The sequence below is a fragment of the Rhea pennata genome, chromosome 3 (assembly GCF_028389875.1).
Source record: "Rhea pennata isolate bPtePen1 chromosome 3, bPtePen1.pri, whole genome shotgun sequence".
Taxonomy (NCBI): domain Eukaryota; kingdom Metazoa; phylum Chordata; class Aves; order Rheiformes; family Rheidae; genus Rhea; species Rhea pennata.
The window spans coordinates 125,611,539-125,638,738 of NC_084665.1; the positions used below are offsets into that span (position 1 = coordinate 125,611,539).

Below are 27,200 nucleotides of genomic sequence, written 5' to 3' on the forward strand. Positions count from 1 at the left end.
TCAGAGGAATCTGGGGACTGTGTTCAGACTAGTGTCTCTCTAAGTATAAAGCACAGAATGAGGCATTCGTGCCAGTTTTTCAAAAGTGGAATGGTTACTTACAGAAATATAGACATACGGTGAAAGACAAGGTCCTTCCCACAAACGCTGCCCCTAAAATCTTGACTGAAGTTGGCACTGGCTGCACAGGACGTCTCAAGGATGGCTGTGGAAGGGAGGAGATGACTTCCTTTGTGCCCTGTGACAGAGCCGTCGAGATCCTCAAGGATGGCAGAGTGAGGAAAGGGGAAGGACACTTGGTAAGGCGCGTTGAGGAAGGTCAGCCGTTCAGATCTCACTGTGAACCCACCTGGGGAACAAGCAGCAATTCAAAAACAGGGACTGACATCTTCAAGTAACAAACCTAGACTGGAAAACAATATGTTAGCTTCACTTTACCCTCCCTTTGAGAACTTTGGAGAAATGTCTGCTGAGTCAGAAAAAGGAGTCTTCAGGTTTCAAAAAAATAAAAAAAGAAGAGAAAAGAAAAGAAAAAGAAAGAAAGAGCTAGTTATATGAATTGCCGTGTTCTGGCCAAGTCTCAGGTCCCACCTGTCCAGCACCTTGTTGTGACAGGACTTGGGGTTACAGCCTCCTCTGATCCAGCTGCTGTTCCTGACTCTACCTTCAACTCCTGACTGACTCCAAACCCTTCTTCACAGACCTCTTTGCCAAAATATACAGCCTCCAAAATAGTGATCCTCACAGCTTCTTTCTACCTTGATTATCAGATATATTCTTTGGAGATGAGGGCAGGCTACCTGTGTGTTAAATACACATGTGTGTGTATGTACAGTACCTGGCACAGTAAAGCCTTGGCTGAAAAGTTTGACTGTTACAGTTCCCTACTGTAACATGAACAGCAACTAAAAGGAGAAATGTTCATCAGGGCTACAGGTCAGAAAGTTTTCGAACACAGTAAGATTTCCAGAAATGTCAGAAAATCACTGTCCTACAAATGATAACAAGTTGACTTTGGCTTGAGCGTTCATATGATTAGTATTTGACAATCATACTGTCAGTTGTAGCCTCCCTGAGTCAGATTTTACCGTTTCTGCTGTCCTTTGATCTCATCTCCTGAAGTCTTTTTCTCTGTTGTGTTATTGTAGGACAGGATACATTTATATATAAATATATTTAACAAGTAACTGCAGTTGGAACACTCTTCAAAGAGCCTTTGGGTACCTCATCAAAGCTCAAAAGGATCCTTAGTTTACATATGTTATCTTAGGCAAATTTACCTAGGATTTAGGCTGGCCCGAGGTAGGAGCTTGGTGGAATTCTATGAGGATGTGTCATAGCTATTAAAGAAATCATCACACTTGAAATATCACCTCCCAAAATGAAGAAGCAATAACAAGTCAGTGTACTAAAGCCCATTCCTAAATCTCACTGAGGCTTTTGAAGCACTATCCCAAACTCAGAGAATGGAGAAAATGAAATCAATGCAGCCTCAAAAATGAGTGATATCTGACTTTTTGACTAAATAATGAAGTTATATCAGATGGAGCTCATCTGGAGACAACTTGCAACCTGAACCTCAGCCCATACAGCGCACGGCAGCTAAAGGGCTTGGTTCAGCCCACCAGCAATATCACCAAAATAGGTACACTGAAAAGAGCGAGTGCTGTTAAGGACTGGTTATTACATATATTGCTATTATCTCAGCTCAGGGATTTTCTCAATTCATCTGAGCTGCACAACATGCATATTTTATATCTTGAGTATCATCATCTTATGTTTCACCTCCCTGGAAATGGGAAGGGCTATTATTCTTGTGTTGCAGTTGCGGATTTGAAACATAGAGAGTGACACTGTTTTAAAAGTTATTTAGTTCACTGAAATCTATAGGAAGCAGTTATACAACTACCTCAAATCTAGATCTTGATAACTCACCTACAGCAAACATAGTGGTGACAGTACAGATGTAAAACTGAGGTCAGTAGCCATCATCACTGCAGAAGCCTTTCTGCAGGATACAGCTCAGTGATTCTCTGTGGAACTACAAACTTCTTGCAGGTGTCTGTTGAAACGTGTGAAAGCCAGGGACTTTGCAAACCCTTCTAAACAGGTGTAAATCCAACTCACCCTGCCCTTGGTAACAGCCAGAACAGGTCTTGATTGCTGCACAAGTGCTTACATCAAAGTTCATGAAAGTTGTGTTGGAGATGAACAGCTGGTATCTTTTAGGAGTTTTTAGTCCTGCTGACATACAGGTCCTACCCTGCAATGAAGAAAGGAAGAGTGCTGTGAAACATATCAATGTTTGAGACTCCAAGCACCATGAAAGAGCCCAAGATTCAGCAGCTGGGACACACAGGAGACACATGGATGTGATTCCATTTAATACCGTAGTTCTGGAGCAATTCACAGTATTTGAAAGACAGACTGCCTTACAACTTCTGACAAGCAGTATTTGTTTCATTCACCATTAGCATGTATGTTGTAATGTTATGTTCTTTATAAAGGGCAGCGATTGGCTGGTTTGTTATGTCCTCGCTATTACACACTAACTGAGGTTGAACATTCGAAGGGAGAGGAAACTACACATTCCTGAGATAACTGCACTTCATCATCTCAGGAAACCTTCAGGATCAGAGGACAGCAGAGAAGTAGAATTGGGACCTGATCAGCCAACAGCCTGCAGCAGAAGAGAGACACATAGACAGAGAAGATAGTGGACAGATGTGCAACTAGGTCTCAGCAGGGACAGAAAGACAGAGACACTTCTTGGGATCCAGAAGCACTGTGTATCTTGTGGCAATTGAAAGCTGCTGGGCTGAAACTGAACCTGGAGGACAGAGCTCATGTCCTCTGTGAGGACACTGAGGAACAGTGAGCACACTTATTTGCAGCTCCTTTCACTTTACTTTGTCTAGTCTAGCAGGTCTGAGTTTTCTCCATTTTAAAAATCTAATTATTCTAATTTATGTTCTAAGAAAGACCTTACTGTTGAGATTCAAAGTTATTTTGTGTGATTGGAGTGGCATTTGAGCTAGACTCTCCTCAAAGCTCTGGTTGAATTCAGAGTCCAGTCAAGAATAACAAAAAGTTAAGCAATTTTTGGAGATGAGAAAAACATAACACATGAAAAGCAAGAGTAAAACCCACAAGTGACTGGAAACACATGGTGATTCTAGGCCATTACCCAAGGCCTAGAACCACTTGTCTCTCTCTGCCAGCTTATCTCAAAGACAGCAAAGGAAGAAAGATGGACACTGAGCTAATTGGTAGCCTGGAGGAGAAAGAACTGTCAGGAATTCATCTCATGGTGTTATTTCTGAGCCCAATAAACACTTTTGCAGAACAACTCTCTAAATTCATAGTAGAGAAACAAGAAATCTCACTTCTATTAAGGCATCCCCTTTAACTTAAAATGTAGGCTGAAATGGACTGTTATAAATAGTTTATCACTTTAAAGGGATAGTGCCATCCTTAATCTCATTAAGAGTCAGCAGCTCCATCACCTCTCTTATTCTTAGGCTAAGACACCTGAGGTGATGATCCTTGAGTTAACTTCTTCCAAGTCACTGCTGAGCAGAAATCCCAGCCTCCAAATCACTCAGGACACCACTCTTTTCGTACTTACATTTGTTTTATTTTTTTTAACCCATCATCATTTCTATCAGGAAAATGACTTAAAGAAGACTTTCCTTTGGCTTTTACAGGCACCAAAGCTAGACATGGCACTGATGTGTTAATTGATCAAAGCCCTGTTTTGCCAATGCCCTGATATTTCCAGATAGCAATCTTTTTTTAAAGCACCTCTTTCAAAAACTGGAAGGGCTAGCAGGGTGGAATATCCACTGTTCCTGTTAAATTAATGTCATAAAGTTTAATTGATATTAAAGAGGCATCATTATTAAAGGCAGAATTACATAAATTAAGATGTAAATTATGACAAGGAGGCTCTTATCATGAGATAATCAAAGATAATCACCCCCCTGGGGTACTGCAAGAAACAAGGCACAGCTGAGCGCCTCTAAATCTCTTAACAAGTACATCAGAGTTCTTCCATGGATCCTGCAAAGCAAAAACAAAGACGCTACCCTTTCCTGTCTGAGAGAAAGCTGTTGTGTAGTTGGGCCACAACAAGACCGGATCAGTGAGACCAGGATTTTATTTGAGCTATACACTCTAGGTAGATCAACCCGCTAAAGAGATTTCTTTCTGCAAGCTTCTGCAGGAAACTCATTTAAATCTCTTCCTCAGCCAGTTAGGGGGGAAATGAATTTCAAAAACAGCAAGAGAAAATGCAGTAGGGTAAGAAAACCCCCTCAAACCCATGAACAAGCAACTGTGGGCAGTTGTGACTAAAATTCTGTTGTTTTCAATGTTATTACTCTGTTAACAGTCTAGTAGCTCCCAGAGGACTTTATCCAGCCGCATAAAGAACTAATGAAAGAAAATCAGACTTACTATATAAATAAAAATGTTGCAAATACACGCTATTTTTCATTTTAAAGCAGATATGTAGTACTCTCTGTTCTAGGTAGACCAATCATTGTATGAGAGATCAGAGGAATCCAAAATGTTAACCAGGATACGAATGAAATCCTTTGTTCCTCCTCCTTATTCTCAAATCACTAAACTAAATTTCTCATTTGCATCTAGTTAAAAGGCATTGGAATGTTAGTGCAAAAGATTTGTAGGAATGTGTTAAAAGAGGTTGTTCTCCCCCAAATCATGATTTTTTCTTAAAAATTCAATTTCTGTGAAATTTCGGTGGTTTTCTGAGACCATGACAATCTTGGAAAAAGCACAGTTAAAAAAAAAGAATTAACACTTCTCTTGCTAAAATCCTTCAGATCAGAAAGAAGTTTCATTTTGTTTTGATTCTTCAGTGTTATTTTTTTAAAGAATATATATGAATATACATCATAATATATACTGTTCCGGTAGTTTCAAATTAAAATGAAAAAGTCAGAGTTCTTGGTTCAGGGCTGTTTAAACATTCTTCAAAACTTTCATACTGAATTTAAATGAGTTTTGCAAAAAATGCTGAACTTTTCTGCAGAATGCAAACACTGGTTTCTGAACGGCTGATGTTTATTCAGCTATACCATCAACCAGTATGAATGGAGTGCCTGAAAAATGATGCAGCATCCAGCTGACCAAATGTCATTTCTCTTCTGCTGCTGCCAGGAGGAAAAAGCAAAATTCCTGGTTCTAGCAGTCTAGGAGAGTGGTACTGATGCTCCACGTCCCTCTGCTTCATCATTAAGTCAATGTCCCTTGCAGGGCTGCTTGACTCCTCTAAGAGGTGGAAGCTAGAAGTGACAGCCAGAGGACTAAGCAAACAGATAAATACCCAAACCTCATCATTTCTCTTGGTCTAAGTCCTTACCATTCCTTACAAGGTATCTATTTAAAAAACAAGCTTCACCGAAGCTGTCACAGGGCAGGAGCTGTTCTTGACGTTGCATTCTTACTTTCCAAAATCCCTGTTTGAAGGGCTGTAGTGCAGTTCAAGAGACACTGAAATGATTCCCAGCGTGCTTACCTTTTGCCCAAAGCGTCCAATTAAAAAGCTATTAGATACAGAAGTGTTTCCCAGGCTTTCGACGATGTCAATGCCAAAATCTTTGCAAGTATAAATCCGGAAACTGTGGAGTTCGAGGTTGCTGCTGCTAAAAATCTAGTTAAAAGCATAATAAAGGAAGAAACAAAATCTGTGGTTTATGACTGCAATTTTCTCATTTACCAAAAAAAAAAAAAAAAAAAAAAAGTGTGAACATGCACAAAAGTGTTGAATATATATTTATTACTTGAAAGTCTCCCCTTAATTCCTTATTTATGCTTTCAAATAACCATATAGAACCTTTTACATTCTGAAAACTCGCTTTCACGTTGAAAGAAAAAAAAAACAGCATGAGAAAAGAGAACTGAAGATCAGCAGCAAGTGGGGTCAAAAATTCTCTAAATATTACGGTTTTCATTATTGGAAAGAATAACAGGGTAAAAGAAGTTAAGTTTTATAGTAGAAAGATACTTTGAACATAATCAGGATTGTTATTTAAGTCATGTAACTGCAAAAATACTCTTCGTAAAAGTAGCCCATAGAGCAAAAGCAAAATGAACATGATTGTTACTGTATATTGGGCCAGTTACATATAATAAAATTACAAGTTAGGTAGAGAAAAGTCAGCAAAAGTAGAAAATATCCTTTGATTTTATTCCTTTTCATTCAAATAAGCTTTTCCAGAATGAGAACTTGCCATCAAACTCTCTGAAAATCAGACACCTTCAAAGCAAGAGCCATCAGAAGGGTTAAAGACTAGAAAACATGCTTTACAGAGAAGTACACACAGTCTTTTTAGTTCATCAAAGAAGAAAGTTAAAAGGAGATTTGATGTCATCCTGTAAGTACTTATGGGAGAGAGTATCAGATAATAAAGGAGTTTTTAGCAGTTAGAGGCATAGTAAGCCACAATAACTGGAAAGTGAAGCTAGTCAAATTCAAATTAAAAAATGCACTTCTTTTCACAAAGGGGAAGATTCCCATGGAAACTGTTAACCTGCTGAGGACAAGTTCTCCACCAGCTGGAATCTTTACAAATAGCTCTGATCCACTGTGAGGACTTCTTTGGCTCTATTACACTGGTGGCCACACACTAGATGATTACGGAGGTCATTCCAGTTATTTGTGAAAGTAAGGCTGATTGTGCATTGAAGCAATAAGAAGAGCTCACATGAACAAATGTTCTTCTGCTTTTATCATTAAAATAGAAACCTCCAGATGAGGGGCGTGGGTATACTGGTACAGGAGTGTCCTCTTTGATGCCTAAAAGATGAAGACTGTACAGAAACTATGGTTTTCAAGAGGTCATGGTATTTCCTGAGCACCATAAAGAATAGCGAGAACAAACACACCTGGGCTCCACCTTGATTGCTCCAAGCTGTGAAGCCGTGGAACTGCACGAGGCTCTCCGGGCTCTGTGGTAAATATTCTGGATACACCAGCAAACCGCATCTGTTTAGGGGAGAAAGCAAAGGAGACTGTTTTTCTACAGTGCACGCATTTTTCTGTTTTCCTGTTTTCCAAATTTTCCTGTTTGTTCTTTCAATATTTAAAATCTTAAATCTGCAACAGCTCCCCACACAAGACCTTATACAAAAGCAAAAGGCTTGGGGATACAAATATTTATTGTAGGCAGCTAATAATACCTGAAAGCTCTCTTAAAAATCCTTTCATGCATTTTCAGAATTAGCCATGCCAGGACTAACATCCATCCCGTGGTGCCACAGACAGGCACTTGCTGCAAAACATACCCAGCATCTTCATGAGCTTGTAACCACTGTTGGCTTTAGCTAAACAGTAGGTGAGTCTGGATGGGTAAGTCCCTTCTAGTTCTTAAATTCAGCCAGTTTGTATTCCAGATGTAAATGTTCCTGGATGCGGTGTTTGGTTTGGCCTTCTCAGAGATTTCAAATCCAGATTCTAATCCAGATTTACTCAAAATTCAAGTGACCGCAAAAACTGACTTTTAACATAATGTTACTTTTTGCGGTGATTCTGTTTTAGGGAAGCATATGCAAAGTCTCTGGTAAAAGCTACTGTTAGATACTACAACAGTTACATGTAATATCTGATATGCACATAGCACCCTTTATCCTGTTTGACACCAAGGTGCTTAGACTCCATTTAAATCAACCTAAGCAACTGAACTCTAAAATTTGAGTAGTAATGCTGCCATTACAGAAAGCACCTGGAGATAAGAGCTGCTGCTCCAGGTCCTGTAACCCCATATCATGTTCCTACTGGCAGCCTGTAATAGATGCTAACAGAGGAGCCTAAGAAAGAAATCGTGTATTTGTTTTCCTGCACGCTACCTACTCAAAACTCCAGATCTATCTAAAAATGAGTATTAAATTCAAGACAAGACCATATGCTTCAGTGCTTTGCTGTTAAACAGTTGACCAGAAAATCTGCTAATGTTGCACCTTAATCTACATCAGGATCATTTCACCTCCTATTTAAATAAGGGGGTAAAGCGGAGCTGTTGTTAACAGCATGAAGGAATAATACAAACTAATGAACTGGGCTTGTGAATGAAGAAAAATGGGCTGAATTGAAATTAATTAAAAAAAAAAAATAAAAATAAAAAAGAGAGCAAACCCTTTCCCACCGCCCTTATATTTAGCACTTTCATGACAGAAGAGAAATCTCTTTAACTAAAGATCCCGAGTACCTCATGCAGGAATGGGCTATGTTGTCATTAAATGAGAGAAGAGGTATCCGAGATGGTCCCTCAGGAAAGAGATGAAACAGATACCCATACCCAGCAGCACACACCGTGTTACCCTGCAGAGAAGCATATGCAACTGTTAGAAAAATACACCCCAGATTTCTGGAAATTAAAACAACTTTAAGAAAAAAATGCACATATTAAAACCCCAGCCAGTCCATGGCTGACTGACAGTATCTGGTTCCTTCTCTTCTGTGTCCAAAATTGCACCTTTTTCATCTTGTCCTTGGGTCATTCTCATAAAACCCCACTCTCAAGCCAGGGTTGTCTAAACAACAGAAATGTCACAGCAAAAAACGGGGTTCCCATAACTCCATAAGAAATAGTTAAGAAATAGAAAAGAGACTGTAGAAAAATTCTTATTCACTGTAAAATGGTTTCTGAATAGAAAGATGATACCATGAATGTGAGGTAAATCACAAGTACTCAGTTATTTAATCTATTTTTCAATCTGAAAATTTAGCTTGAATTTCAATCTGAAAATTTCAAACTTTTCCTATGTCTCCCAAAATAAATACAGCAAAATGGAAAGAACACTGGCACTAAAAACTGAGACCTCCAAAAGTTAAGACTAAGCAGAAAACTACATCTTCAGGATATGTCAGTAGCTGAAAATTAAAATTAAATTCATTCAGATCTGTGATAAGTTACAGGTTTTGTCTTCTTTCTAGCAGGTCAAGAGAATAACCATGGGAAGATGTAACCATTAATTGCTTAATGTCTCGTGATGCAGAAATTACTGAAATGCAATTTTTGTATTCTTTATATTTTTATATAGTTGCAAGACTTGGAAATAGCAAATTAATGTTTACAGAATCAACAGCAAGTGGATTATGCAGGGGGAATAAAGAGTGGTAAAGGAGTTTTTCTACTCTCGGGCAAAAACTTGCTCTTACCTGCACTATTTGGACTGTAGCCAAATGTAGGGGTTTTGGATGGTGTTCATCACAGGGGTGCTTTCATGTGCATATCTGGGCATAATCCCTCTTGCCTCTCTTAGATGTCTAAAAAATTGATACTGAAGTCCAGGTTAGTAAACCTAGCGCTGTTGTGTAGGAGAAGGTAAGGCATAGGCATGTCCAGAGGGCAGTTCATCCGTCTACCCTTAGATAAGACGGATTGCTTTCTGGAGATGCTCAGTTCTCTAAGGAGAGCCTAAGATGAGCTTTCTTGTGACTCTAAGGAGAGCTCCTCCACTAAGATCAGGACTGACACCCACCGACCACCGTCTCATAGGTCACCGGACAGTGTTAAAACAGTAATGGCTTTTTGGTCCCTGATGACCCAAATCAAAGTGAAACTTTGTGACCTGGAGGTGAAAGCCTCCATATTCCAATTACTTTCTCCTGATCCATCCAAGTGAATTCCCTGCAGTGATGATCTCTGACATCTGTCAAGCAACAAAGATATATCAATAACCAAAGCACAGCTCTCTCTATCCCCTGGTAAAGCTACTGGGTTTTTTTTCTCTCTTTTTTGCTTTTTTTTTTCTCCAAAAGTGCAGCCACAGAGCCTTTTCCTTTAATAAAATACTTCTGCAGTCCAGTCACATTATTTCCGGGATCTTTTACTTGTGATTCCAATTGTGCATTCTACAGATGATTCATAAGGAAAACCTGCATATTTATTCAGCCAGCTAGTGGCTGGAGGGCAGGGGTTTTAGGCAAGCAGGGAATTTTGTGTGGAAATCAATTCTTTGTGGAAGTCAGTATATTACGAATGTCCATGCAACCAAAATTCCGGAGAGAAATTACCTCTCTGAGCATGCCAGATACCTGGAGGTATGCGTCGCAAGTCAGTATAATAAAGTGGCTGACGTTTTAAGTGTCTCTCAACTGTACAACAAGGCTAATGTAAATATTTCATGAACTCCTTTAGATGACCAGGGCTCACAGTGCTGACCTTTAAGATGACATTAAAGCTCTCTTTCTCCCCACCGTGTAGATGTGCCTCAATTTCAGAACCTGGCAGGATGCAAGGAGTTTCTCCAATGGGCCAAATTTACCACACGTTCACTTTGCAGAAGATTTTTTAAAAAGATCATGGTGGGAATTAAATGGTGAGAAAAAATGGATGTTAAACCACCCCCTTTTGGTGCTGTGGAGAGTGGGTGGGTTGGGTGATACTGGGAAAGGAAAATGGATTTACTTATCAACTGCACGACCATCAATAACACTTCTGGCGCGGAAGCATGGGTCATTCTCTAGCCTGTTCACCCTGTTTAGCTGTTCCCCAGTCCTTGAACCCATGGCAGGACAGTGAGGCTGCTTGTTGGACTTCATAATTCCAGTTCATATGTTATTGTGGATGATTGCTTCATGTTGGCACCGGGATTTAAGGACATTGTTCGCTCTTGAGTAAGAATTTATTGCAAGAAGTCCATTGCCCTTTGGGTTCAAGAGAAACCAAGAGGAGAAGACAGAAAACTACGGCTTCTTTTGGCTAAAGACAAAAGTAAAAGCAGACACCCAGAATACGCTCCTCAGTGACAAAACAGGAGTGTCAAAGAGGGACATCTTCATGTCCACATGCTGATTCTTCCCTTCTGAATGGGAAGAAACCAGCTTTCTGATGAAATTGCCTTATGACATTATAAAGTGACAACCAGGGCTTCTCTGCTTAATTTTTTAAAAAATTTATCCTTGTTATAATCATTTGCAACTTATATTTTATTAGTATAAAATTTCATCTAATATTATGATTCACAAATGCAGTTAAGAGCTTAAATCAAATGATCAAATGGAAACCAGTGAGAACTGAGTGCCCGAATGCCTTTGTAGGGTTAGGTCCGAGTGAACGCTATGTCTCCATACTCTCACACTTTAGGTGACCAATGATTTTCAAGGAAATTTAACTTTTGCAATCACCAATGCAAATTTAGGCTCCAAAGTAAATTGAGTAGTCACAAAAATATTATCGCAGGGATCACCGCGAAAAGCTTAACCCACTGAGCACAAAAGACATAACACAATCTGAACACAGGGCTCTCTGTCTATCTTAGCTGTAGTCCTTGCCTTAAAGATTTTAGACTGAAAGTTTAAAATCAGAAGCATAAAGATGATAATCTGGAAAAAAGAAAAAAGAAAAACTAACTCTCAAATCTAGAGTAGAAATTTTCTGTTCCATTCATGATTTAGAAACCAGACAATGGGAAGATAAGTCTTGCCCATTATGTTCTTTGAACCTCCACATTCATTAATATTTTAAATAGCCAAAAGCAAAAATACAGTTCTTGAGATATTTTGATCAGAAAAAATAAAAGGTGCCTAAATTGTGTAACTTCATGGTGCTGGCACTGGACCAGCTTTTCCTGAATTTATTGAGTTATTATCATACTAAGGAAGAATCCAGACAATGAAACTAAGAACAAATAAGCACTTTTTTCTTTGGAAACAGTGTGGGTCTTTCTCCTAATATCTATGTCCCTCCATGTCTTCTGCTAAACACTACTTGGTATCGTAGGACAGGAACTACAGCTAATAATAATATTTAGCGAGTCAACTTTTTATTTATTTTTCTTACAGTCAACTCTGCTGCTGCTGCAGTGCCTCAAGTAGCCCCCTGAGAGAGGCTGCTGATAATGAGGTTTATCAGGAACTCTTCAAGGGCCATCTGCTACTCTGCCTTGAGTAACGCATCTTTGGAGAGCAGACTTAACCCTGACGTTCAGGTACGCTGCCACAGATGCAGCTTTGGGCAAATCTACAATGACACACGAACTGCGAGAGCTAAACAAATGTGCTGAAAACCAACCATAGTCAGTTCACATGTACCCAACAAATAATTGCAATAACCCTTTCAAAAAGCTGAGCTGCAGGTGATCTGCAGGGTAAGTCAACGAATGATACTACAAAATTCTGCACTTAATGGAGCAGAATACATGTGATTCTGCCTAGTAGTATTTTTTTTAACAATATTTGATGGTCTTAAAAATGATAGATAGGCCCTTCAGGGAGTTACAGAAAAGTCCTCTCCTTCTTCCTAAGTGATGTCGTCTCCAGAATAACATAGGAAATATGCAGGTCTCTTTTTCACCTTCAAATTTAGGTGCAATTCTTCCCTCATGGAATAGAAGCTCAGGGGATGGTTAGGTCTTCACATACACTTAGTAATTGGTTTGATTTCTGTGGGTTAATAATAGAACAGGTCAGGATTTTTTTTTCTTTATGAAAATGTACATTTGTTACAATTGAAAGTGTGGTAAGAAAGTTGAATTTCAATGAATTTCCAGACTTGAAATAGTTGGGAAGGAAAAATGGTTTGAAATCACTGAAAATTATATTTCACTTCACTCCAGTAAAGTACAATTTTCAGTAACAATAAATTTGCTTATAAAAATTATTTTGTAATGTGTGCTTGTTTTAGTGTCCATCAAAAACAGTTTTGATAGCTCAGCCAAGAAGCAAATGTTGTGCATATAAGCTCCAAAAGAAATGAAGGTCCATATCTTTCTGATACCTTACATTGGAAAGGATATCTTATGTTTTATACCCAAACTTCTTACCTCTATGTGGTTGGCAGGAGCCCTGATGTACATCCCTGCTGGTGACAGTGTTTCAAGGTTGGATAAACCATCTGTTCCAGAAAGTCCAATCCATATATTTTTACTAACTCTGTTCCCCTTTTCCAGTCCTTCGCCTTAAAAAAAAAAAAAAAAAAAAAAAAAAAAAGGAGTTGGAAAACCTCTATTATGCAAACTGCACAACTTGCCAGGTTCCACCCTGCTCACTGTGCTGGCCTGTTCCATTTGAGAAGAAGCTTTGCTTTGCTGTCCCTGTATATCATTGAAGCAGACTCAGTAAATGTGCTTAACACAAAGCAGAAGACTGCTGGGGCATGGTCAAAGACAGCTGTAGCCGAATGTAGTGATGAGTAGCATGGAAAGAGGAATACTACACACACCTGCAATATCACAAGGCTACAAGCAAGATCTGAACAATGTTGTAATACGGCAGAAGAAAAGTCTCTGACACAAAGAACTTGCAATCTAATGAGTAGAATTAAATAAAACAGTCAAGAAAATGAATACTGTAATATACATTCTACAACAGGGCAATAGAGATCATGACTCTGCAATTCAACGTGCAAAAGGCTATCAGGTCTTATACATAAATATAGCAGCAGATACACTCTATCCCAGGTTTATGGAGAAAACACATAAAAGGAATATTAGAAAACACATTTTAGAGTTGGGAAAAAAGAGATTCAGTATGAGAAAGTGGCCTACCTGTGGACAAATGGGCATGCTTCTGGCAATGCTAGGATTCAATGTCTTATCCCTTGTGTCTCCATCTACTGTCCCACATATATTGTTCATAGATGTTCACAGAATGGTAAGGTTGGAAGGGACCTCTGGAGATCATCTAGTCCAACCCTCAGCATAGCCCCATATCGGGATTGAACCCATGACCTTGGCATTAGCAGCACCATGCTCTAAGCAACTGAGCTAAACCTGCCCCCAAACATAAGAAGAATTCCAAAAAGATTTTAAAATATCTGGTGCAGCTCTGCACCAAGGCACTTCCCCACACACACTCTAAGCAATGAAGCATCAGAAGAAAAAGGAAAACTCCGACGGACCTAGTGATCACAATTCAGACATGAGGTTCCCCAGACCGAGTTGCAATACTGAGTTAGAAAATGAAGAAAGATCATTTTAACCTCTGCCCTAAAGATATGTGCCCCCCAGGGGCAAAAACTGGCCAGAGAAGAGAAGCTTGGACAAGGGACAGGCTCCAATTAGCCGTAATGTATGTCCCCACTCTGGCGTTGTGTGTGCAGAGCACAAAGCAGGTCATCTCTGCTTAGCCCACACCTGCTGTGAATAAAATCTATTTACTTGTTCTTATTGAACATAAATGACTGCCTTCAACTATAGAGGCTCCAGCTCTACCCCAGATACAGATCCCTTTCCTAGACATGACCATCCCAAATATCAGTCACTTGGAAATAGGCTTACAGGAAAACATGCCTACTTTGGGTTTGGGAAGAGGAGTAATTGTTTTTAGCCTTCCCCATAATCTTTTCAGACTTTCTCCATTTTTGGAACAAAATCCATTTAGGAAATATTTCCTTTTCAGACTGTATTTACTACAAACAACGCAACTATCAGACCATAAGCAGGGTCCTAAAGAAGTCTTTTCTATGGTCATATAGGTTTGAGAGGAGGCATAAAAAGTCGTGGCTTCCAAGATGAGACCTTGTGTGTGAATTAATTTTAAGCCCAGAGCAACTTTTTATGACTGTCTTGCAAAACCCCTGAAAATAAGGGTTTTAGATGAAAACACTAAGGGAGTCCAACTCTAGAGTCACAAATAGCCAGCTATAATAAATATGCCTTCACAGGTAACAAAATGATATATAAATTCATCTATCAGACCCTCTGGAGTTGCTGACAGTGAAGCCATTAAAGATATCTTGGGGAAAAGGTGTATTCAGGCTGAAACCTCAGAGGAAACATCCAGCTCAGCCCAGAGTCCTTTATGTCAGACACATGTCCTAGCACGAGTGAGCGAAGGCATTCCGGGAGGATGGAGATCTTGTTCTGCTTCCTCACTGCCACAGAGGTCTCGTGTAATCACCTTGGGCAGGACCTTGCATCTCTCTCGGCCACTTCTCTTCATCTGCAAGGCGTGTACAGTCACTCTCCTTTTATAGGTCCCCTCTGTTTAAATTGTAATCTATCCCATCTTATTATGTGTCTATACAGGATCTAGCATAGGGCCTCTCAGTGTGCATCAAACTGCAGGATCAGGGCTGAAGGTCTGCGGGTTTTTTGAGCTTAAAATTGGTCATTTTCATTCCACCTCTGATGGAAAATAAAAATAAAGCTATATCTTTAGGTATTCAGGCAATGTGAGATCCCAGTAAAAGATGCTACAAGTCAGTCTCCTGATGGTTAGTTAGGAGAAATATTTTGTTGTTTAACATTTTTGTTGCTCCAGGCTCCAATTTATTTAAGTACTAAATCCTCTGCTTAACTTTTAACACATGCTTTAACTCCATTATCAGCAATGACAAATGACTGAAGTTAAAGGTAGGTATGTTCTTAAATGCCTCACTGCACTGGAGTCTTAAACGTTACATAATGGTGCTCTTCTACAGACAGATAAATCAACTCTCTAAAAAACAGAAGAACTAAATCAAGTGAAGACTGACCAGAAGAAACAAGCAATGTGTGGTCAAAGGGAGATAGCTGCTAAAAGTGTTGCATGAGGAAGCCTGCGAGCTTTATTCCAGATTCACTAACACTAGAAAATGTGGAAGATGTGATTTAAGCCATCAGGCTGCACCTACTATTCTTTCCTCCAGAGAGACATTTTCTTGCAAACAGCAATCAGCATATTTTTCTGTACATGGTGGACAGATACTTTCCTGCTTCACTTACCCATTAGAAGCCCATGACCTGAAATGTTACTGAAAACATTACTGTCCACTGTAAAGTTTGAAATCCCAGTCAGACGGAGTCCTTGACTGAAGGAGTCCAAAATGCAGCAGCCACGTATGTAAGAGCCTGTGAAGAAATGAGTAGCGTGAGCAAAAGGCAAGTTTGGGACAATTTCACATTAGCTCTTCACCCTCTGATGCTGTGTAATTAATCTGTTCTGTTCCCAAGAGATTGCCTGGTTCCAGCTGCTGATTCTTACTCATCTTTGCAGATCTTTGCCAACGGCTGGGCATTGGCAAAGGGGAAGGTATAGGTGTGGGTTAGCCAGCATAAAAAGTCCCATCCAGTATCCTCAAAACATTAATCTGGCCCACAACCTTCCCAAATCACCACCACTTCTCAGAGTCCTCATTGGCACTTCCACAGAGGTGAATTTTGCACTTATTAATAAAAAAGTCATAACAAGTTAATTAGTTCCTTAACTTTTAGGTGACAGAAATAAATTTTGGCATATGCTGCTGAATAGCCCTGAGCCAGCTCTGGGCTCTCTCACAATATTTTAGTACTTCATTTCCAGAGCTAGAAGTAACAAACTAACTTAGGAAGCATGGCATGAAAAATGAAATATTGCATGAGGAAGAAGCTATCCAGAGATATAAAGAAACTTAAGAGAGTTAAAGCTCTCCTTCAAGTTTCACTTTAGTTTAGACTCCAGTGAGGATTTCTTATTCTTACCAACCCAATTTTTAGTGGTGCCCTGAACCTAAGCCGAGCAGACTGTCAAGATCTGCCCCGGTTTTGAGCAGGAGAAGGTGGACATGTGAGATTATTTAAGCCTAGCTCCAGTGCAGCCATCTCACCTGCCATCTGCGCATTGCCAGCGATGGTCAGGGCGCTGCAGTGCTGCTGAAACGCTTGGCCCATGTGCCGGAACTGGACTCCCTCCACCCAAAGGTAACTCTCCTCTCCTCGGAAGGCCTCCACAACCACGATGGCCCCCAGATCCCGAGATCCCAGCTTCTTCTCACTTCTCTGGTACAGACACTTGGATCTGCCTGGAATACAATCCAAAGAAAGCTCTCAGCATCGCTTCTCCATAAAGACCATGCTACGTGCAAAGGCCCCCAAACCGTGTCACAGGACCTGCTACACTGAGCTAGTTTCTCTCATCCAGTATCACCTTTTCCAGCAGCAATCATAAGCTCATGCCTAGAGACAGATAGCCACAGGCAAGCGTATTTGATACTCCCTTTAAGTGCCTTTGCAGTTTCTTCCCTAAGAGTCAGCTGGACTTTTTTTAGGACAACATATATTAAAATCAGCAGGAAGCCATGGTAGTTTCATGCTTTGGGAAGTTGCCTGTGTTCAATTTTAAATAGACCAGTGCATGGGTAAGATGGATTTGACATCGATTTACCTTGGGTGAGGTTCTTGAAAAGGTGATTGGGCATGGATTTACTGAACTAAGTTGAAATGAGAACATTTTGAAAATACCCTACAAACTCTAGTTTTTCCTGTTGCCGCTGCAGATGGGTAAGAAACCACCACTACTCACAATGTGAAGACAGGGGGAGTAAGTCATAGGGCTGTGGAAGGAATCGATACTCCTGAAAAGTGCCCTTCCATTGGTCTGTGCTTCGGGTATTTTGGCACAAGGAGATTCAGACTACAAACGTGCAGCTTTGGCCTGTTCTCTGGATGAGAGAATTTCAAATTCTAACATTGACTGTTAGTCTCAACAACATTCATTTTTTCTTTTAAGAAAAGTAAATTATCAACAAAAACACTGCCCACTCATCATCTGGTGACTTTTCTGAGAAATCCTCTTATACTTTAATGCAAATAAAAACCTCAGTTAGCCCATTTCAGAGACTATATTTATGAGTTCCACAAAAAAAAAAAAAAAAAAAAAAAAAAAAAGTACTATAAATTCATGGGTAATATAAGCATCTGGTTGCTGGATTTCAAAGGAAGGCTTGTGCCACAGTCTTAAAGCCAAAGGCATTTTATTTTTAAACAAAATCATAATACCTGGTTAGCCAGAAAACCTAACTCTCCACAAATTATAATCACTGCATTTGATTCCATTTCTTCATCAGCGGGCATAAATCAGGAATCCTTCCACCAAACCATGGTATTTCACACAGGTAAGACCAAAGGAGAACTGAGATGTCTATTATTGTTTCACTAGTGTTACTGAATGCTACAAGAAGATATCACTTGATTTTTTTTTGTTTGTTTATTTTTTTGCTGGGATCGCTAGACACTAAACAACATCTCAATATTTTACCAGAATACAGAAAGCAGGCTGTTTTATTTTTCTTTCTTCTTAAAGTGACTAAATAATAAACACAATTAAAAATTTAATATAATATGTACACTGAAACATGTTTTCAGAAGATACTTTCTCTTCTACACCCTGAGGCTCATGCAAAACTAAAGGGTCTGTCCCAAGATGGCTTGAAACAACAATGTGAAAATAATACATCTGAGATATTACAAGGGAATTCAGTTCAGCTCCTGAGACTTCATACTTCAATGTCAAACAATGTCTGGAAAGATAAATTTGCTTTCCTGGTGCTGTTACATTTCAAAGTTATCCTATTAAGAAATATTCCTAATACACAGTGATACTATAATGTGATTTTAATGGAGCAATAATGTCTTTATTCATTTCTTTCTCATTACGTTTCTGTCAGGAAAGACCTCACCTCCTGAAACACCTGCTTTCGCACACTGTCTGAGGTGGGACATCCTCTCCCCGGTGACGTTTCCTTCAACTACAACTCTTCTGCTAATCAGTGCCACCACAGCACTCAAAGGCAGGCCTTGGCCATTCACCCGTTCCTCTCCAACATCGTGAGAATACCTAGGAAAAGACACCAAAAAAAAGAAAGAGGGGCAAAAAAAATCTGCACTTGACAGATGGCAGGAACTCTCAGCTTAGGTATGACCTCAGTCACTGGAATTCAGGGCTGCTTCTGAAATTACTCGATATTTTCGGGAAGTTGCAGGGGGCTCTGAGCATCTCTGCTAGCTGTGAGCTCCTGAGGTGGCTGGGGACTGGAAAAGACTGGGTGAGAAGTTTTCCAATTAGTTCAGCATGAGCAGTTCTAGCACACAGGTTGAATTTATCTGTTTTCCCAGCGAGCCTAAAATTCACATCTGGTTCTCAGTATAACCAAGCAGGTTACACAAATCTTCTGAAAAACACGGACAAGTTCTGCGGGAACCTAGGGCACAATGTGCGCTTTCCGCCTTTGAGTTTTAGAGAGCTGTATCCTGGAGCCAGGCCTCTTCTTACCTTTTGCAGTGGCATACCAATCTGTCTCTGTGTGTCAGCTAGATATACTTGTCCCTGTTTTCATCTTTTTGCCTCATCTGTTCACAAAACCTCCTCATATTACGTATGTTTTCGCTGTAATATTTCAATATTTGAATTTCTTTCACCTTCCCACAACATATTTCAGTGAAAATGTCAGTATTTTCTTCTTCAAGTGAAAAGTATTTTTATTATTTTTTATTTGAAAATGATATTATTGTTCTTCATTGGCATTGCAGTTAAGCTGTCTTCTTTCCAGACCTCCCAAATATTGCAACACTGGGGCTTCTTGCTATGGTGATAAAAGGTATAGTTTGACCGAGATCTTAATGCATAGGAGATGATGAGAATGTAATGCAGCCAAATTACTGCTCACTGGAAGCAGGAGAGCAATGTTTCCAAATTGAAGTAATTTGCTTTGAGTTTTCTGTTAATCAACCCCCCAAAATCAATCAAGAATGGAAGAAAATATTTCTTTTTACAGAAATCAGACACTTTTTGTGAAAAAGTCAAGAAAATAAACATGCAGGAAAATTGTTAGTCAACCTTATGCCAAAGCCATTGTACTATACAGGCCATTAGTGTTTTCTGCTTCAAAGTTTCCAAGTTCATGGTTAAGATACGGGATAGTCAGAAGCATTTAGGATTGAATTTCTACTGGCTTTAGGGGAAGTGAGGAAACTAAATATCTCTGAGCACCTTTGTTAAAGGAATTTATATAGTTATTTCTTCCCACAGTGAACTGCAATTCCTAACCTTCACCCAAAGGTTAGACTAACTTAGCTCTCGGCTACAGAAGTCCCCTGAAAGGGTACCTGAGCGGTGACGAAAGGTAAAGTTCAGTGTTGTTCACAGATTCAATAATGGCCCTTTCCGCCTGCCACGGTGCATCACCAAGGCCCGTCCCTCCCACGACGATTTCATTGCCGGGTTGCCAGTCAACAGGTTCCTGCAGCACTAATCTAGTGTCGTTAACACGAGCTGATGATTTCAAGTGTGTGAAAGCTACTTTTGGCATCCAGCCTAAAAAAATAAGAAGGCGTTACAAAAAAAATACACATCAACCAACATAAAAAAAAAAGGATCTATAAGATTAGAAAACACTGCCCCACTTGGACCTGCCCACGGTCATTCATTTCTTGCTGATATTAGGTAGAAGAGATGGAATTAATGCTGAAAAAGAGGATTTGTGCACATCTACTTGGACAAGAAATGCAATGCTTTCCAAGCAACAACATCTTTATTGGCCCAAAAGAGCTTAAAAAAAACAGGCGGGAAAGAAGTTTGCTCAAAACACTGTGGAAGCTGAGGTTGTTTCAATCTACCCAACTGACTTCCCTCGATGAGAAGCACCCACTCCATAAGCATCCTCTACAACTAGCAGAGAAAACCACTCTCTGCAGGGACCATCATTCTCCACTGAGAGTAAAAGGCACTTGCAATCACCAGACTCCCCAGTCAAGTCTCCAAAATGAGGTGGGATTAGTCTAGGCCTACAAGTCACTTGCATTCATAAAAATCCCCTTTTCTATCAGCAATTTTTAAATAACATAGGAAAAGACAAATATCATCAGTTTCAAAAAATTTCAAGACTGACTACAGATTTCTCAGCTAGGAAAATTAAGAGAAAATTAGGAGATCGTGAGATCTCCTCACTACAGGAGGAGATCATTTCCTAAAATCTTGGCTTAAGTGGCCTACTTGTTCATGCAACACAACCAGCGAGCTGCAAAATCAAACACAAGACAAAACTGGTTAGTGTGCAAGCAGCCTATTTTCAAACAGAAAATAAACAAGAAATGACCAGAAAATAAAGAAACAAATAAATATATGAATAGAATAGAATAGAATAGAATAAAAACCTTGAAATGAATACAGAAATAATACAGGATAAAAATGAGTTTAGCAAGCAAATGAAATACTCATCAGTTTAGCACCATGTGATCATTACTCAGATTTCAGGCATGTATGGTGCAGACTGGACATCTGATTGGGTCTGCAAAAGATTATATGAGGATGGAAACAGGATTCTGCAGATGCCTAGAAGAGTATCTCAACTTGTTTCCAGAGCTGGGTACACAGAGACCTGCATGGAAGAAGACTCTTCCAGAGGTGATGTTTCTCAAGGAGTCTCTCCTGGGTGCAGCTGAGTAGAGGAAAGCAAAATCTGGAGATCTCAAGGAAAAGTATGATAATACCTAGCAAAAAATAGTTGGACTTCATTTCTTTCCAAATAAAAGGCTTTTTATTGGTTAGAAAGTGATTTCCCAGCTCTGAAGAGTATTTTGTCACTTTTATAAAATCTTAAAAATTATTCAGCATATTGTTTTAAAAAATCATTTGTGAGGTGGTTAAAAAAAAATTTCATTTTTTCCTCATCAATATTCCTTTTAAAATTAATGTAAGAAGACATACCAAAAAATCCAATATCTTTTTCTTTTTCTTTTTTTTAATAAAGCAAATGTTTCACTTGCAAAGAATTCTGTTCAGCCTTTTTCATCTAAAAGCTGAAATAGCATCATATGCAGTTTAAAATATTGTAACTTTGGGGATTTTTTTCCATAAAAGTTAAATCTTAGCATGCACTGCTGAAACATATTCTTGAGAAGGCTTTAGACTGCCTCAGATAGATCTGAAAATGTATTTTCAACCTTTAGGTTCAGTTGCAGCCACATTACATCCCTGGAGTTGGGGGTGAGTTACATGTTTAGCCAGCAGTGTGAATACATGATTCACCATGTGCTACTCTTTTTGAGGTCCTGCCAGCTCCGACTGTGAGGGAGTTGCACACACCATTAGTAAGATCACAGCATTGTCCTATGGGTTGTATTTGACAGGAAAGTCCTCAGGATGTCGTCCATCCTCAGCACCCCCGTGCTGCCCACAAGTAGTGAACAGAAGAACGGGTCTTTCAAAGCTATCTGTGAACACAGTGCCACCCAGAAGAAAGGACAGGAAAGTTTTAGAGTGCCCAGAGCTAAGCCATGACCTGTTTTCGCCTTTTCCAGGAGCACAGGGTGAAGAAGAGCTTCCTGCACCTGCAGCCTTAGCCTGCACTGGAAGGCAATACAGAAGTCACAGCCTCGGTTCCCAAATCCCCTCCTGTGGACACACTACCAAGTCTGCACGCAGCAGTAATGGAGCATCTTGCTATTTCTCCCTCCCTTCTTTGCATAATGAAGTTTGCTTTAACTCCTTACATTTCCTTTTCCTTAGCAGGCTTTGGAACAGATCGATCCAGTGAGATTCAACCCCCTGCGCCCCACCAGGGGAGAGCATGTGCCTTACGCACCCTCCTTCAGTGCATTTTTCCTTCACTTCTTTGCAGTAGATCATAATTTACCTTTATGCCTCAGCAAGTTACTGTCCTCCCTAGCAGTACTATAGAAATTTAATAATACCAGAAATCACTAAGGGTAGAAGTTGCATCCAATAAATCATCTTTAAATTATTTTAAGCAAGCTTCTCTCCCCATTTCCTGTTCTGTTTTCTGGGTTCTTACAGCCCAATGTCCCATTTCTTCCCTCCTTAACGTGGGAACAAATAAGGTGTAGCACCTACAAGTTAATGAATTCCCACCAGAATGAAAGCATCTAGCCTTTGTACCTTTCTGTTTAAAAGCCTTTTTTTACTGGACTAATCCTTAATCCTAACGTACCAAGAAGGAGGAATGGACTCTTAGGAGGCTTGCCATCTTTTTTGTCAGCACCCTACAACTTTGGCAGCATGAAGGGAATGCAAGTTGCCAACACCCAAAGAATAACACACTTTGTCCCCTCTGCACAAAGGGCAGGGTCTTCTGAATATCCCTCTTTGTCAGCCAGCTCAAAAAAAAAAAAAAAAAAATCTCTTGCTATCTGCCTATGCACATTCTCCTACTAGCAGAGTGGTCATTGTCATTATTCATTTACTCACTTTTATTGAGTGAAGCTTGTGAATTTTTAGTACTCACATAAAAGCAAATGACTGATAGTAGTCAACTGCATGTTGAGCAGTATATATATTTTTTTCCAGCACCAGCCTTTAGATAGTAGCAATTCTTGTGTATGCGTGTGTGCGTATATATGTGTGCACCCATGTCCTGCCACACAACTGCCTCCCGTTATGTATACATCACATATACACACTACAGCAACCATTTTATTAACTATAATTTATAATATTAGATGCAGAAGTTGGAGAACAAGTTTAAACACCTTGAGAGAGAGCTTGAAAAACAGCACAACACCCACCAAGCCCCTTAGTCACGGCCACCACTGGTGTCTGTAGCTGACTTGACTTAGTTTGGGCACTGTGGGTGGATTTCAAGTGCCTAACACATCGTTTTTAGATGTTGGATTGGCCTTTAGCTGCTTTTTCAGAAAGACATGGGTCTGATATGGGTCTCATGTCTTAACTGCCAGACCTATATAGATACCTGAAATCACACTTTATAGTAACATTAGCTAATTAAATCAGACCCTGATTGTGCTTGGTATCCACTGATTTTCTCATTTCTTAGCCAAAAGCCAGGCAAAAGATATCACCTTCTGATCTCGGGGATTTTTAGTGACAGGTCTACAGCAACATGCCAGTGTAAACACTTTGAATGCATCAAGGAATTTAGGAATCTGCTTAAGTCCAAATGGTGACTATGGGTCTGTTTCAGTCAGGACATCTTCTAATTCAACCCTAATGTGAGTAGAATTGTCCCCATCTGCATCTGGTCCCCCACACCTTACACACCTCCTTAAACTCGCAGGGATCTTGAAAACACACAGCAGTCACTAGTCACTGCAGACAGCCAGATCAAATTGCTCCTGCTTCTTGAAGAAATTCGTAGGCTCCTGCTCACCTCCCAGTGGCTGACTGACTAGGGTACACCACTTTCCATAGATATCTTTACACCCAGCTTTTAGATGTGGAGATGAAATACGCTGATGAAAATCACAGGAGGGAATGGTCTCCAGCAGGGAGACAACCCTTGTTTACCAAATGTCCTTTAAAGAACCAACGGGGCTCTCAATAAAGATCACGAATGGGCAAAGAGGATTCCCTAGAGATGGTGAACATCCTTGTATCTGCAGTCAGTCTGCAGGACCCACTCTCCAGCAGGCTGGAGCCATCCTTCATGTTTCCCTTCGAAAACAAACCCCACTTCAGATAAAACCTACAGGGTTCAGAAAATAACCTTAGTGATTGAAGCTGGGCTGTGCAACAGGTAAATAAATGACTTGTTTGAGAGTAGAAGGTTTAAAACACCAACAGCTGCAGTATATTTAAATTATTTCTTCCCCCAAAAAGTACTGCAAGCAGAAACACTCAAAAGTGCTAAAAAATAGATGAATCTGTATAACTCCTTAATTATTGAACTCATTTTTAATAATTAACTGAGCTCAAATTGGAAAAACACATCCTGAGATCTAAAGCAGGAATGCCTTCATGTTAAAGGGACAGAATAGATCCTTCAGACTCAAAACGCAATTGCAAACAAAGCAGGAATGGAACATTTTACTAAGTGACTTGACAAAGCCATACTTAAATACTGAATAGAGCAGAAGTGATTTATCAATTGGCAACCTAGAAATAAATGTGACTTGAAAGCAGATTCTGAAGTGAATTAATCACAGACCATAACATAAGGAACAGTTTGCCCCAGGACTGGCTCAACACCAATATTTCTGGGTTTGGCAAGTCACTTCACCGTATCAAAATTTCTTTCCTCCATCTACATGAAAGGAATAAATCCATTTTACCTCCCTGCTTCACTAAGAAAGGATAAGTCCTGTGAGTGCTAATGATATTGAACTCAACACCTTATGAGTGAGCCCTGTTGGAAGCATGATGCAAACATGAAGTCTAGCATGTCATGAATAAGGTAATTCTGAGGTCCATAAAGTCATTTTCATTTTCTGTGCCAATTATACAAGAAGAAAAACAGTATTAATTCACTGTCTTATATCCCCCACCTCAAAACATTTTATAAATCCATCTAGGACACCACACGACATCCATGACATCATCAACTAATTTCACTTCATCCTAAGTGGTTAATCCAGACAGGAATTGACCTGTACAGAAATTTCTCAGATTTACATCCAGACTCAGCAATCTCCACAGGATATACTTGTTTCTAGGCTTACAGGTAAATCTGTCTACAGCAGGCAAAGTGAAATGACATAGCGGTTTTCAGCTTTTTAGATCCAGGATGCAGACTGCTGTCGCTGCTTCACAGTTTAGTAAAACAAACCATAAAAATAAAAATGTAAAAGCTTTCTTAAGTTAAAAGGAATAGAACGTGTCTGAAAATCTTCTCCAGAAAGCCTCCCAGGTCAGGATCGCACTCGGTTGTGCTGTTATAGCCGGATCTTAGAGTCCTGGATCCTTAAACTAAAAACACAGAGAAATTGTCACGAACTTGGATTTGATGAAAGTTTTTTTCCTAAATGTTCCCGCTGCCTTATCTATAAAAGTAATTAGTCAAGTTATTGGCCCAAAAGGGGAATGGAATCAGAAAATAAAGAATGAAAGCCACTCTCCTGAATTTTATTATATGTTTAAAAAGAGCCACCTGACCAGCGAGCCCTCAGTGACTCGTTCACCAACACACACTGCGCAGGGGTGTTTCTGGCTCACTTTTGCTCCCTCTTAATTCCAGTCCTCAGTCTATTCCCTCGGCATTTGCACAAAGTTTCTAGCTTGTTTTGCAACAAGAGGAGTCTAGATTTTTTTCCTGCTGCACAACTCCTACAGGCAGGGATCGTCTCGGCTCGGAAAGTGGGAGAGCTCCTTCCACCCCCACATAGTCCTGCCGGCCAAACTGCTGTGTGTGGGCAGCTCCCGGGGAAACGCAGACAGCTTTTCTACTACTTCCCTGCCACTGCCAGTGCAGAAAGCCTCTCGTTCATGCCCTGAAGTAAAACAGGAGGGCTCTTCTTGTTTATAACTGCTCATTAACCCTTAGGACTCTGGGGAGTTTATCAGTTTTGGACTGTTGCACAAGCAAACCTGCTGCAGCCTCAGTGCTGCACATTCCTGATTGCACTGGGTACCTTACACTGGATTTCGGCACAGATTTTTGGCTCAAACTGTAGATCATCTCACATCCCTAGAATATGGATCCAATCCTGGCATCAAGCACAAGCTTTATGCAAGTAATGGGGCACGCTGGGCAAGTAAGCTGGGACCTACACTGTCCCTCACGCAAACCTGAGTAGATTCCTCTGCCCCAGGCTGTCACATATCATCACCCTCATGGCACTATCATCTGCTTGGCTCTAGGCAGAGAAACACAGGTCCTTTAGAGAAGATCCAATGTGATGTACCACAAGGGCGGGGGGGGGGGTTGGGACACAGGTCTGGGCTTGGGCTACTACTGCAACATGAGGACCTACCACCTTACCCAAGAGGTACTGCCATCCGAGCAACATGAGGGAACAGAGCTAGGTCAGGGCTCAGCTTTTTAATACCGGCTTGTAACCTGCTCTGATGCTCACCCATCTGCAGCCCAGTGTAGACACAACTTTAGCACCGCTCTGGCTTACTCCTCTTCTGTAAAAGAGGGATAATACTTCTCCTGATATAAGTGGTTTCTCGAGGATGAAATCCAAGTCTACAGCTAGCCAGAAGATGTGATGTCACTCCAAATTTACATGAAAGCCAATTCTTCAATGCTTTCCACAAAACAAAAATTCCTCAAAAAATCTTCAATTCAATTCAGTTCCATTTCTGAACCATTAAAACTTTTTTTCCCCCTCTTTCCTAGAGTCACTTTGGGGTTTTGATTTTCTTTCTGTAAAAGCATTTCATTTCACTATATTGCTATGAAACAGATGATATAATATTAAAACTAATACCATGAAAGCCCAAATGAAAGCAATATGATAGAATTATACACCTTTACCTTCTCCCAGCGGGAGGAGGGGGGGAAAGAAAAAGAAATAAAAATCAGATATTATCAAATGAGAGGGCAAATTAAATCATTTTGATATTCTAAATATCAGTTTAGATATTTAGCTTAAATATCTTTTAATTTCAGCTTATTTCAGTTTAAATATTTTTGAACAGCACCCTCAAGTAAGTGAGGAGTATCTCACTGAGGATAGGAAGGGCTATATGATTAAACTGGTCTATAGAAACTCTAGTTGCTGCTCTTTCCCACTACAAACCACCATAAAAACAGTTCATTCCCTACGTGCCATCCCATAGGTGCAAGCACTTCCAA

The 27,200-nt window shown here is 40.0% G+C and overlaps 1 protein-coding gene across 1 annotated transcript in view; it reads right to left on the reverse strand.

Moving 5' to 3' along the window:
• PKHD1 (PKHD1 ciliary IPT domain containing fibrocystin/polyductin) overlaps positions 1–27,200 on the reverse strand; it is a 264,433-nt gene that overhangs the window by 130,762 nt on the left and 106,471 nt on the right. Inside the window, exons 37-46 of the mRNA XM_062573127.1 lie at positions 19,813–20,020; positions 18,387–18,544; positions 16,536–16,730; positions 15,676–15,816; positions 12,793–12,926; positions 8,232–8,344; positions 6,913–7,012; positions 5,543–5,677; positions 2,128–2,263; positions 103–349 (exon numbers count right to left, since the gene is read on the reverse strand). Coding sequence (XP_062429111.1) covers positions 103–349; positions 2,128–2,263; positions 5,543–5,677; positions 6,913–7,012; positions 8,232–8,344; positions 12,793–12,926; positions 15,676–15,816; positions 16,536–16,730; positions 18,387–18,544; positions 19,813–20,020 — 1,567 coding nt within the window. The remainder of the gene's footprint in view (positions 1–102; positions 350–2,127; positions 2,264–5,542; positions 5,678–6,912; positions 7,013–8,231; positions 8,345–12,792; positions 12,927–15,675; positions 15,817–16,535; positions 16,731–18,386; positions 18,545–19,812; positions 20,021–27,200) is intronic.